Source organism: Cyrtonyx montezumae, unplaced genomic scaffold (genome assembly GCF_038088225.1).
Source record: "Cyrtonyx montezumae isolate F1298 unplaced genomic scaffold, pur_monq_1.0 scaffold_30, whole genome shotgun sequence".
NCBI lineage: Eukaryota > Metazoa > Chordata > Aves > Galliformes > Odontophoridae > Cyrtonyx > Cyrtonyx montezumae.
The window spans coordinates 4,212,642-4,226,139 of NW_027072035.1; the positions used below are offsets into that span (position 1 = coordinate 4,212,642).

General features: G+C 41.5%; 1 protein-coding gene across 3 annotated transcripts in view; it reads left to right on the forward strand.

Annotated features, from left to right (window-relative positions):
* Positions 1-495: 495 nt before the first annotated feature.
* Positions 496-13,498, forward strand: part of FCHO2 (FCH and mu domain containing endocytic adaptor 2) — a 91,394-nt gene continuing 78,391 nt past the window's right edge. For 2 of the 3 annotated variants that reach the window (XM_065744200.1, XM_065744199.1), the window contains exons 1-2: positions 496-654; positions 11,274-11,365. In XM_065744200.1, the coding sequence (XP_065600272.1) occupies positions 622-654; positions 11,274-11,365 (125 nt within the window). In that variant the 5' untranslated portion in view covers positions 496-621. The remainder of the gene's footprint in view (positions 655-11,273; positions 11,366-13,498) is intronic. The other variant, XM_065744201.1, reaches the window with a different exon arrangement.

The following is a 13,498-nucleotide window of genomic DNA, read 5'->3' on the forward strand; positions in this document are numbered from 1 at the left end:
ATTACTACGGAGATAGCCAGATCTGGCAGCACTGGGGACTTCGCAACAAGTTTTGACTACAAAGAAGGTCCAGAGTTTTTCAGTCTTTGCACTGGCAGCTGTGGGAACTTGGTATATGGTGGTTGTTTAGGAGGATGCTACTGGAAGGAGTGACAGGGAGTGATGTATGAGAGCTACAGTTACCAGGGATAGGTAGATCAGCTCAGGATGATACTCCTCTTGGTAAAAGGAGCTGTAATTTTCTAAGGCAGAAGGAGTTACAGGGGCTTGCATAGAAACAAGTGAAACTAACGCGGCTGCCTTGTTCGCCCTTGCGTATTTCTTTGGCGCGGACACAGCTCCTTGAGGCCTCGCAGCGCTCCGCAACCAGAACCGCCTTCTGCGCATGCGCACGCCGCGCACCACACCCTCCTGGGCGCGGCCTTCCGCGGCGCCTGCGCAGAAGCCCCGTTGTCCCGCCGTGCCCACACGCATGCGCAGCGGGGCGGAGCGGCCGCGAGCGGGGAGGCGGTGCGCCGTGACGGGAAGGGCGGTGCGTGGCGGCGGCGCCTGCTTCCTCCGTCGAGTCTCGGAGGTTGGGGCCGGGCCGGGCGAGCAGGGACCGGGGGCGGCGGCGGCGGGATGATAATGGCGTACTTCGTGGAGAGCTTCTGGGTAGGGAACCGCCGCGAACCGTTCGAACACGAACCCGAAGCGGGTGGGAGGGCGCGGGTTGCCCTCCGTCACGGCGGGATGGGCTGCGGGGCTAACCCGGGAACGGTGGACGGGCCTGGCGGTCGGGCCGGGCGCGGGGGAGGCGGCTGCTGGCGTGCGCGGGGCGCAGGGCCGCACCGTGCCCTGCTCCTCCTCGTTCCGTGCTCGGCGGGGCCGGGCGGGAGACCCCGGCTCCGGCGCCCGTCGTCGCCGGCGGTCCCGGACAATGCCCCGTTGGCGGCGCGGGCTGCGCCGCCTGCCGCCTTTGTAGCGGCGCCGCGGCGTGTCCGGAGGGACGGCGGGAGCGGCCGGCCCTGAGCGTGACACGGTTTGTCAGCCTTCTCCGTCTGTGCGCTTAGCGCTGCGGCTGCGCTTCGGCGGAGAAAACGTTGAACGATGAATTCGGATCTTTGCTGAGCCTAACTACGGAGCTCGGTCGATACGAATTCGAGAGGGTCTGAAAAATCGCAACAACCGTACTGCGAGCCGTCTACCCGCTTACGGTACTGCTGCTGCCCCGCAGCGCGTCGGCTTTTACCGTGCGACTCTGCTGACGATTATGGGAAACGTAACAGCAAATATTTGTCAAGACAAAAAAAAAAAAGTCTCGTAGATCCATCTGGTTCTGCATAAACAGTGGTTATTCTTAGTGTTTGGAGAGTGCTGACTTCACAGAGTATACTCTGCGTGGAAATAGAACTGCAGCCTGGTCTTGTGTTCTGTTTGCAGAGTTGCTTAATTCTGACTCTTCTAAGTTTTGTTTTCGAAAGGACATTAAAACTCAATGAAGCGGTCCTGGATTTGTTCTCTTGGTATAACGAGCCTGCTGTATTTGAGGTTTTGATGTGGGAGATGAGTATTAAACAAACACATGACGTATTTTCATCTTGTGTGAAAGTAATATTCAAATTAATGTAAAAGTCAGTTTTTCACCTGAAAAGCCTGTGCATCCTCCTGAGAACAAACTACAAGTTTGTATTCAGTTCTCCCCACTAAAATATAATTTATGCTACAAATTTTAAATTTTAGATCTTTTAACTGTTTCATTGACAATGGTTCATTTTGGCAACAGGTAACTGTGTTATATCAGTGAAGACAGTGCCATTTCTATACCTTCTTTTCCTCTTTGTACCTTTACAAATGCTGCCAACAGACACAAGGCAGGTGACATCTGCTCGAAGTTTTCCATTCTCTTTCTGCCTGACTCCTACAGTGGGTTTATGAACAAGTGTCAAAAAAATATGGCTTTCTTCTGCTGGCACAGTTTTTTTTTTTCTGGCCTCCAAAAATTGACATAAGGAAGGACAAGAAGTGTATTCTTGCATGTTTTGCAGTGATGGCAAAGACGGTAGACAGGATCTAAAACTTGCAAAACTTGACTGAGGAATCTCTGATGCCATGGACGGTTTTGTTTTGTGTAGAAACATGTAAAAAGGAGCAGAAACTTCTGCTTCCTTGCCTTTATGGCCAACTATCAAGAAAAAAAACAACAGTAGTGTCGAGATACGTACTTGTTTTACTGTCAGGAGATATAAATACAGGTCTGTGGATACTGAGCAATGAGTCTTGTCCATCTTTTCAGATTGTGTTATTGTTCAGAATTCTTTCTGTAACGTTTTGGAAGATCCTTAGCACTATCTATATGTGTTTCAACATAGTGAAATGTTGAACACAGAAGGTAGGAGACGTTAAAATGCACTGAACGCATAGTGACTAAATACAGCAAAGAAGAATCCATAAATAGGAAGAGTTCTGCATTGAACTCTGGAAGAATGTCATCAATTTCTTGCTTCTTCCTTGGCCTCCTAGGTAACACCAGACAAAATATTTTGTTTTCTGTTTTTATGGTTTGGTCATATACATAACAGAATATATTTTCTAAAGCACTGATGTGAAATAAATCCTATATACTGTAGAATCATAGGATCATTCAGGTTGGAAAAGACCACTATGATCATCTCATCCAACCACCGTCTCATCCCAGTCGTAACCCTCAGTGCCTCATCTGCACGGTGCCTGAACGCCTATTGGATTGCTTACCAGTTTGAGAATTAACTTTTTCCTTATATCCAACCTGAACCTTCCCTGGCTCAACTTGAGACTCTTCCCTCTAGTGTTTTCAGTAGTTACACAGGTCAACCCCCACCTCTCCATAACCTCCATTTAGGTCATTGTAGAGCGCTGTAAAGTCTCCCCTGTGCCTCTTCTCCAGACTGAACAATCCCAGCTCTCTCAGCTGCTCCTCATAAAGTTGTACTCCAGACCCCTGTCAAGCTTCATTACCCTTCTCTGGACACATTCCAGGGCTTCAGTGTCATTTCTTGAAGTGAGGTGCCCAAAACTGGACATAGTACTTGAGGTTCGGCTGCACCAGTGCCGAGTATGGAGGGGAATCCTGAATTGTTTAATGCACATGTTGTCATCAGTTCACAGCTGAAGTAGCACTGTAGAAATGGAGCTCTGGGTCTTGTGCTTTGGAAAACTTCCTCTGTTTCATAATTTCCGGTATTTAAAAGGAAAAGACATGGGAAACCTGAAGAACTTAAGTGATTTATTTGGAAAAAGGGAGTGCTGTGTGAATGTGTACATTCATCGCACTGTATTTAGCTGCTGTCTTCTAAGAACTTGCTTAAAAATGTGTTTATTTACATAAAACAGGTTTTAACTTTACTGTAAAGTTCCGGAAGGTTGTCATTGGACTTCCATGCATCTCTGCCCACAGCACAGGGATGGAAACAGATCTGTAAGGTCTCTTCCAACCCAAACCATTCCGTGATTGCATGTTTGTACTACTCAATTTAATAGCTGTAATTTCTTTTTTTTGAAGAGAACATAAGAAAAATGTACTCTTTCTGTTTTTGGGGCTATAATGTGCTCTCTGCAGGTGACTGCTGGTCACTGAGAAATGATTTTCAGGATGCAAAGTTCAGAGACCTGTACTGTTGCTGAAAAAATGTAGAGTTGTGCTAGCAGAGTGCTGCACTCTGATGTTTTCAGTGTCAGTTGGGTAACGTTTTGAGGGCTGGGAGAGCTTGTTTGTGGTATCAGAAATTGCAAATGAGTAGTGCAGACTATAAATGGCTTTGATTCTTATGACTGAGTTTCAGGCATTCAAGTCACATGGCCAAACATTCCCAAATCCTAAATAGGATGTTGTCATAAAACATTGGGTGCTTGCTGCTGAGTATGTGCTATATCAAAACAGTGATGTAATATAGAGGGAACACTTTCCTGCAATATTTGCATTACAAATAAATAGGTTTTGTCACTTTGAATACCCTTATGCTGGTATAAGAGAATAGAAGGCATTCGTTAGAACTGAATTGCAGCTTTCTTTAGACTATGTAGGAAGTGTTGCATAAGCTTCAACATAACTTTGATTTTAAATCAGCCGGTGCAGACTGTAGCTTTATTAATTGTGAGACTGTTAAACCATTTCAGGTTAACCAAATATGCCATTTTTAAGCCTGTCATACATATCCAATAGTTTCTTTAAATTGTTTAAACTTTTGGAATTTTTATGTACAGCTGAAGCTTGTCTCTGTGTAATGCTGTGCGTGTAAAACGTTTGGGAAGCTTTGTGACATAAAAATGCGTGTTTAAATTGGTGTTGGTGTTCTTCTTAGGTTCCCTTTTTCAATTGCTTGCATTACCTGTAGCTTTTAAGAATGACTGAGGAAGATCCCTTTTTTTCAGGGACTCTTGCAACATGTAAGGGTGGGCTGTGTGCAGGGTTAGCAATCTCAGGTTTGTGAACAGACTTGAGCTAATAAGTATAAGACATATTTTTACATTTACGGACTATGATTGATACTGAGACTTTTCATGCTTGCAGTCCCATTCATATGTTTATGCTTGGCATGCAGTTGGATGCTGAGTTTTCAGGAATGCAGTTGTGCAATACTTGTTCAGTCTCCTCCCCCTTTGTGTATAGTGTATTTACCATGAGTTGTCAATTCTCCATCTTTTTGTTCCTGGAATATTTTTAATTACCTAGATGTAGAGGAAAAAAAATACATCCTCTGTCGTATGTGTTGATCAAGCTTCTCTGATGGCGGTCTTCATGTGATTTATTGAAACCAGCAGAATGAAACTGAAATCACCAGGTCGCTTTTTAGTTTGAACTTCTCAGAACTTGTACAACTGGTGAAGGTGGTCCACCTGTATCAACACTAGGTGACTGGTCTGTGGATGTTTCAATACACTCGATTCTGTCTAGCTGTGTCTGACGCTCAGTTGATCAGTTGCTAGCTTTCAGAAGTATAACACCATCACATTAATCAGAGGAATATTTTTGTGTATACTTGGTCCGTTGAACTAAGTAGTTGCTTAGATGGAACATGTGAAACATGTTAGTTATTTGAAACTGCACCAGGTGGTAACTGCTAAAAAAAAAATATATTTACCACAGCATCTAAAATTAGTTTACATTTACCTGGAAGTAGGTTGCTTTTTACTGTTGCTGTATTTCTTTAGTCTTAGCAGATGATGTAAACGGTATGAATGGACAAACCATAACAAATAGCATATATCTGAGATGATTGACAAAGAGTAGGAGGTTTTTTGGCTAATATTTAGAATTTTTAATTTAGGATTGGAGTAGTGAACAGACAGACTCTTTTGTTGCAGTAAAATATGTAAATTAATTGCTAAATGGTGTATCTTGTAAGCTGTGTAACTTATATCTAGTAGTTACAGACTCATGGAAGTTGTGTCTAGCTTCAGTGAACGCAAGGGCTGCTCCAGAAGTAATTCAACCCATTTCATTATCTTGGCCCATGCCATCAGAGGCAGGTGATGGTTATCCCATTATATGCTGTTGCTGTGTGACAGGTGGCAGCAGAGGGGCAGTCTGACAAAATGGCATCCAAGATAGAAATGCATATGAAGTAAATGTGTGTAATTGAATTCCTCCATGAAGAAAAAATGGCACCTACTGACATTCACTGGTGCTTGCTGAATGTTTCTGGAGACAGGCAGTGGATGCGAGCACAGTGCGGCAATGTTACAGCTGTGGCTACAGCAACATGAAAGACAAGTCACATTCCTGATGGCCATGCATAGCTGTCATGCCACAAAAGGAAGAGCATCTCAATCAGATCACCTGCATGAGTAAGCAGATTAGGGCCAGGGCACTGTGTATGGGGCTGTCTCCAGTGTTTTGGCAATAATGCTGGTAAAGTTGTAGTCTCACAGAGTCTGTGCCGGGCGTGTCCCACAGATGCTCACACAGGAGCTCCATATGCAAGTTTGTCAGGACCTATTGAACCAATACAAGGCTGACAGTGACAGTTTCCTGCCGTGGTGTGGCAACACGTGAATTCCTCATCAAAGAAAAAGATCAAGCTGCAGTACTCAGTGTGTACAGTGATGTGCACCATCTTTGTGATAGGAAAGGCCTGGTCTTTCTGGATTTCCTGGAACCTGGACAAACCATCAGCTGTGTCCGCTACAATCACAATGCTGACTAAGCTGAGGACTCCAACTTCCAGAGTTGGGCCAGAAAACACTACACCTTTCTCTTGCAACGCAATAATGCCAGGCCCCATACCAGTTTGAAGGCTGTGGAGCATATTGCCAGACTTGGCTGGACTCTCCTGCCACACCCACCATAAAATTTGGGTTTGGCTGCTTTTAACTTTCATCTGGTTGGGTCAATGAAAGACAACATTTTCATAGTGGTGCTGTTAAAGCAAGAGTGAAGCAGTGGGTTTCTGCTAGTGCAGATGTTTATGAGGACAGTGTGTTGACTGTTGTTCATTGCTGGTGAAAGTGCATAGCTAATGGTGGAGAATGTGTTGAAAAATAGTTTTGTAGCTGAGAATTTTTCTATCAGATAGTGTTATTATGCTCTTTGTATCTACTGTAGTTTCCATGAAGATAAACAGGAGACATTACTTTCAAAGCAACCTACATTATTTCACCCATACTGAGAGCTGAGCTTTCCCTGCAACCAATCATTGGAGCACCTACAGCCACCACTTGACCTTTAACTGTGGCTCTGAGTATTTGATAAAATGTTTTTCTTCTAAAAAGACATACAGACCCTTTTGATTTATCTTTATGAGAGGTCTTTTAGGCATAATGAATGTTGTGTTCAAGGATGTGATTTTTCAGTATTCCCATCTGGAAGAATATTGTGGGCACGCTGTTGAAGTAGCTGCAGATCAGCTTCTCTAGGGATGACCAAACTGAGAGGCAGAGGACATAAATTTTCCTATTTTCACCCTTAACATTGAAGCAGAGGACTCTATTTCTCGAATTCTATTCCTGCTTGTGTTTTCTTCCTGTTTAGCATCTATTCAGTGTATGTCACTGATCTGTCATGTTTGCTGTAGGCAGTTGTGAGATTTCACTAGGTTTTGGAAACTTAATTTGGAGATTATCGGTTTTCAATTTCAAGATAATCTGAAGTAAATTAGAGATCTAAAAATAAAAAAGAAAGCCTGTCTTTAAGTCAGAATGTTGCAGTTTAAATGTATATCTTGAGAAAGGAGTAAGCTGATTACGATTTGAATCACAGTTAAAAGTGGTTTTCTTTTTGTTCCATTCCTTCAGTGTACTCCGTTAATGTGATTACATTTATAACTTCCAATGGGTTTGAATGATGACTGTGCATACCCAGCCACTAATAAAGTATGTTGTAAAAGCTTTAGATGAAATGAGTAATTCTCTTACTGAACTTAGAAAAGGTTAAACTTTGTCAGAACTTGTCTTATCAAGTTTCTGAAGTTTGATCTAAAAATCTACCGCATGTGCCTTTTATTGTCTTATCTATTCAGTACTGCTGTGATGGCAGTGTTTGCAGCCATCCTCTTCTTGCTTCTCACACTAGCTGAAACGAAAGTAAATACCTGACTAATCGAGAAGATTTTATGACACTGGTAGTTGGGAAACATTTGTTTACATTAGGTAAAAAGAGAGTTTTATAATAAAGCATGTTAGCTTTTTTCACTAATACAATTGTACTCATTAACACTAACACTTTTAGTCGAAAGAAGACAAGACTTGTACTTAGACATCTTGATTAGAAACATGGGAATTAAATACAGCTACAAATGGCTCAGAAATTTCTGGCTAACTTATGAAAGGAAGACTTTAAATTCAAGATTACCATTATGTGCTGTGAATAATTTATTCTTCAGATTTTTTCTAAGTCTATTAAGCAGCTTAGTAAAGCGGAGTTCCTGTAATGTGTTTCCTGTTTTGTACAAGTCCTGGAAATGCTGAATTCTGAATTCACAATTGCTGACGGCGTTACTTTCATTTCCATGAGAAAATCGTTGCAGGTGGTGGTCTGAAGGGAAATGGAATGGTTGTCTGCCCTGGGGTTCTGCGGCTGCAGTTTACTTTGTATGCAGTTGCTCAGTTGTGGCTCCTCTTTATGGGCTCAAGCAAAGTGTTTGCTTGTATTTGAAATCTTGCTTTCTCTTACAGCCTTCTGCGAAGAGACAGGTATACTCTGTCTAAAAGAGCTCTCTTATGGTGGCATAAAACGAGAAACCAACAAGAATGTCAATTTCTGAGGAACGTGTTCTGATAGCTCAGAGGTGAAAGGAGAGAACAGTAAACTTCAGGGTAATTAAATGGGGAGCTGTATGGTTAGAGAACCACTGCAGTTTTGCATTCTCACACAGTTTTCCAGTTGTCTGCTGTTGAGAAACGATGGGATCATTCTCAACAGATGGTATTTTACTCCCAGTATGAGACTCAGAATAGTTTTCAAACTGATCTGGAACTGTTTTTCTGTATGGTCTGATATATTACACATGATAAAACAGGTTCCTCTTTCTCCAAGGTCTAGCTTGTAGAGGAACTTGCCCCTGACTGGACGGGCAGTCTGCCATAGCAGTAAGTGGAAGGTCGTTGCTTCTGAACAGGGGTCATGATTCTTTCTGCAGTCTTCTGCATTTGTTTGTTTTTAAGACAGCTCATGCTGGGCATTTGCTGACCCTAGCTATTACTATTGGCATCAGGAGGGAGCAGGTGGAAACATTTAATGAAGAAGAATGGGCTATGTATACAGTTTTATGCAGCATCTGTGTGTGGTGTTGAGGAAAAGCAAGCAAAGTGGAGACATTGTTGATGGCATATATATGTGTGTGTGCACACATGCATGTAGGATGTGCGTACTTACCTTGTTGTTAACTGAGATACATTTGTATCCTGTTAGCAGCAGCGTACACCTCCATCCTGGACAAAGAACTTCAGCTCTGATGCTCAGTACATGAATATTTGGGCTACCATTCTTAAAAATAGCCACTAAATGAGGCAGTTGTGGGTAGACCTTACAGCTTTCCTTAGTGGAACAGTGTCTTCTCTTTTCAGTGAGACAGCATTCTCTATTTCATATAGGTAAGAGTATGTCTGCAGATATGGTTAGCAGATATAATTTAGAGAATTGTTCTCAGGTTAACTACCAGAAGTCTTGATTTATATCACTTATAATTTATCCAGCAGTTTCAGAGTCTAGGTGTTTGTGGTTATAGGTGTAGCCTGATACTGGTAAGACTCCCTGCGCTTGTATTTGCAAGTAAAAACATCTTTTTGCCATGTCTAACTTAAACCACGTAGGAAGACAAGACTAGGAGCCTGCTTTGAACTTGCTGCTTCATTTAAACCATGGTGTATTTTTCATTTAGACTCTTAGCCTCTGATGACTACTTATAATGTATAAAAGATGTGGCTTTCATAGGGCTTTTTTTTCATTTAGAAACTGTTGTTATTTTCTGTTGTGCAGTCAACTGTTCAGCATGAGAGCAGGAACAAAACTAGGACTGATCAGTTACCTTTATTTAAGTGGAAAAACTAGGACTGATCAGTTACCTTTATTTAAGTGGAAAAACTAGTTTCCTTGCATTTACAGATTAAACTTCATTTACATTTAGGGAGCGAGTTCTTGATAGGAATTGGTTGTTCTGGATTATGCAATTCCACAAAAGTTGCAAAGTTTTATTTCTGGTGGATTGTCAGCACTCAGGAAGGCTGCAGCCAGAAGTATGGTCATGGCTATGCTACTCTTCCTGTATTTCTAAATGGGCAGGAAATTTATGGAGCTGCAGTATAGGGAATATAAAAAAACATTGTGAACAGCTATACTTACATGTTCAGGAGCAGTCTGTGCAGCACATTTTGTTTAATTTATTTGTTTCGGTATGTAGGGTAAATAACTCCCAAGGATGGTACTTCACAAAGAGATAGTATAGGTGATGGTATATTTTGAGTAGTTCTATATAGATAGGATACAAATAATACAAAAGAGAAGATGGCTCACCTTCAAGATGTCAAGGCTCACAGGGGACTCCACAAATCTATTTGTGTAAATGTTTGGTATCCTTTACAGGAACCTGCTGTATTAATGATAAGACTGATGTCTGATCCAGTGCCATTAATGCTTCTCAAACATGGGCCCGCTGCTGTGAGGCTCCTCCATCTGCATGCGGCTGCTGCCACTTACTTAAAGCTGCTAGCTCCCCAGTGCTGCCTCCTTACTGCCACCTCTTCTGCTGCACAGTGCAGCTGTTCACATCCTCATCATACCCTGCATCACCAGTCTTAATTTTATTTGCCAGCTTCATTTTTCAGCTGCATTACTTCTCTGATCAAGTGTGCCTTAAGGCCATACAAACAAATTTTGTTTTTGAACAAAAAGTACAGAAAAGATTGGAGAGATTTATGACCAGATCATGGGTTCCTCTTACTGGAAATGTAGAGCTGCTGTTGAGAAAAGTCCAGGATTTTGCTTGAGTCTCTTTCCCTTCCACTCTAAACATCCATGCAGCGTTCCCAGGGGAATACTACTGTGTTTTTAGCAGCTGTGATAGGGATCTGAAGCATTTGGAAGGGAGGAGGGGAAAGGATAGTTGACAGGAAGAGTCTTATAGTTCCTGTGCTATTTTACTGTGCCTTGCTTCGCTTTCCTTTTAATTCTTATTGTTGCTTTCTCCTGCTCAGGGGAAGTTCACTATAGTGCCAAAGGTGATAAGCTGGCTCAGTTTATTAATCAGTGTTTAAGGCAGTGTCTCAGTTTTAATAGTGAGATATGTCTTATTGGGTCAAAAATAATTTGTTTTAAAACTGAACTTAAGACAAAGAAAATATAGATTGAATTCATTATTTTTAATCATTTTACAATCAAAAAACAAAACAAACAAACAAAAGCAGTTCTGATATGTGAAGAATTGGATAGGTAGAATATCCTGTGATTCATAAGTCTAAATTCCTGTTCTTGAAAATAAGGATGTGGAAGAGTGAAGAGGGTGAACAGTGTTAAGTATGTGTTTGATAAGATGGGAATCAAAATATAAGACTTCTAGAAACTGAGAAATGGCTTTGAGTGTAGCCTAGAAATATTGGATAAAAGAGTTGTCATTAGAAGGGTGGTAGTGACTGCTAAGGTTAATTTAGTTCATTTTATGTGTAAGGGGTTGGAAAGAACTAACAACAATTGGTAAAAAGGCTGAATTGTTAGAAATCATTCTGTTCATGAAACATGCTTAATTTTTACAATGCATAGGTTCTATACACTTGCTTTAGCATTATTTAATTTGTGGTTCTGCTTTCTTTTTATTAATCTTTAGGGGGAAAGGAACAATGGTTTTGATGTTCTTTATCATAACATGAAGCATGGACATTTGTCAACAAAAGAATTAGCAGACTTTATTAGAGAAAGGTAGGTATTCATCCTTGCTGATTCTGAGTCCTTATGATTGGTTTGTGGCTTTTAACTTAGTTTATCATTACATGTTGTTTTTGACCATGGATGTTAGAGCTAGCATTTCAGCAATTGCCAGTATGATCTTAGTAAATTGTCCTTTCGCAGTTAAGGTGTTTAGAAAAGTTCTCTTTTCTCTCCCCTCCCTTCTCCACTTTCTTCCCCTCTCCTCTCCCCTCTTTCTGGAGATGTTTTATGATGGGATAAGAAAATAATATGCAGAAAATAAGACAGATTCTTCTCTATGGGGCAGAAGGGACAAGAAAGAAATCTGCCTGTGTGACAACTTCCTAAACAGATGACCTAGTGCTGTTTTCAGTCTTACTTTATAAAGAAGACTTAACTGCTGCTACTTAGGGTACAAAAATTTCCATTCTGGATGAAATTAATCTGTCTGGTTCGGAATTTTGTCTTATTCAGTTACTGACACCAGATGACACATGGAAAAATCTTGTAAGAGGCTAGCTGAGAACCTCTTTAGTAAAGGTTTCTTGCAGCAAGAGCTGTCCAAAATACAGCCTTTGTTGTCTGGAATTTGTCATCAAAATTCTCATTTCTGCATGAAGTGACCACAACAAAATGTCACCACTATGCATCTGGCAGGTGCTTAGTGACACTGATATTTGCATAGTTTCACAGTGACTTGTAGTGGAGAAAATTACAAAAATCTTTCTGCTAAGTAGAAACAAGTGAACTCCAGAGCCCCTTTGTGATGAACAAGTTCCTGTCCAAAGCTGTACACAGACCAAGGAATTTGGTGTTTTGAGAATCTTTTCATCCAGAAAATACGTTATAAAGCCAAGCAGAGTTGTGGTGCAGTGCTGCTTTAGAGAGATCTTAAACTGTATTGATTGCAAAATCATCATAGAATGGTCTGGGTTGGAAGAGACATTAGGATCATCTAATTCCATTGCCCTGCTATAGGCAGGGACACCTCCCTGGACCAGGCTGGTCAGAGGCCCATCCAGCTTGGCCACGAATGCTTCTGGGGAGGAAGCATCCACAGCATCACTGGGCAACGTGTTCCAGGCTCTCACCACCCTCGCAGTGAAGAATTTATTTCTGATACCTAGTCTGTACCTATACTAGTACATAGTCTATACCTCTGCCAGTTTAAGGCCATTTCCTCTCGTGTTTTTGCTACGTGGTAGCAAGGTCCCCCTGGAGTCTTCTCCAGGCTGAAGAACCATGACTCTCTTAGCCTGTCTTCATAGGGGAGGTGCTCCAGCCCTCTGATCATCTTTGTGGCCCTCCACTGGTCCTGCTCCAACAACTCTGCGTCCTTGTTTTGAACACCACAGAACTGGACACAGTACTCTAGGTGGGATCTCAGGAGAGCAGAGTAGAGGGGCAGTATCCCCTCCCTTGACCTACTGGTCAAGCTTATGCATTTTACAACTTCAGGGTGGTTGCCTAACTGTTCAGCTTTTCATTTTAAAGTTCAGTAGATTTAAATAAATTCTTCAAATTTCAGGTTACTATTACTACTTTGCTTCGTATGTTCATAATTACTGAGTATCGATTTTGGGTGCAAAATTTAAAAAGCGTGTATCTTAAACTTAGTTAATAGGATGGTGAGGAAAGCTGATGGGAGGAAGACTTGAAAGGAGTCAGTCACTGATATTATATGTTGTGTTCCACTCCATGGCAATTGTTCCAGTAAAGGAGGAAATTGATGGTGACTACTGGATTTTGAATCTCCAAAAGACAAGTAAAAACATGGTTATAAGCGCAGGAAAATGTAGTGAAACTTCATGTAGAGAAGGGGTTGTCCTGAAGAAATCAGAGTAGAAATCCTTCTTTAAAAAGTAAGCATAAACAGCGGAACACAGTACGTTTTGCTGCATGTTAAATTACTCATTTTCAAACTCAGATGGCACTCTGCAAAGAACCTAAAAATGCAAAAGAAAAAAAGAACCACACCACCCTGAAACTGTAAAGATTAGATAAGATCCCACGTTATTTATGGTGATCAAATATGATTGCTCAGTAAGCAGTTTGTTTAATGGATTTGTTGCAAATGCATTTGATCTTTTTATTCTATAAATCTAGTATTAGGCAGGTGATCATTATGTGATTTTCTTCTGTTAC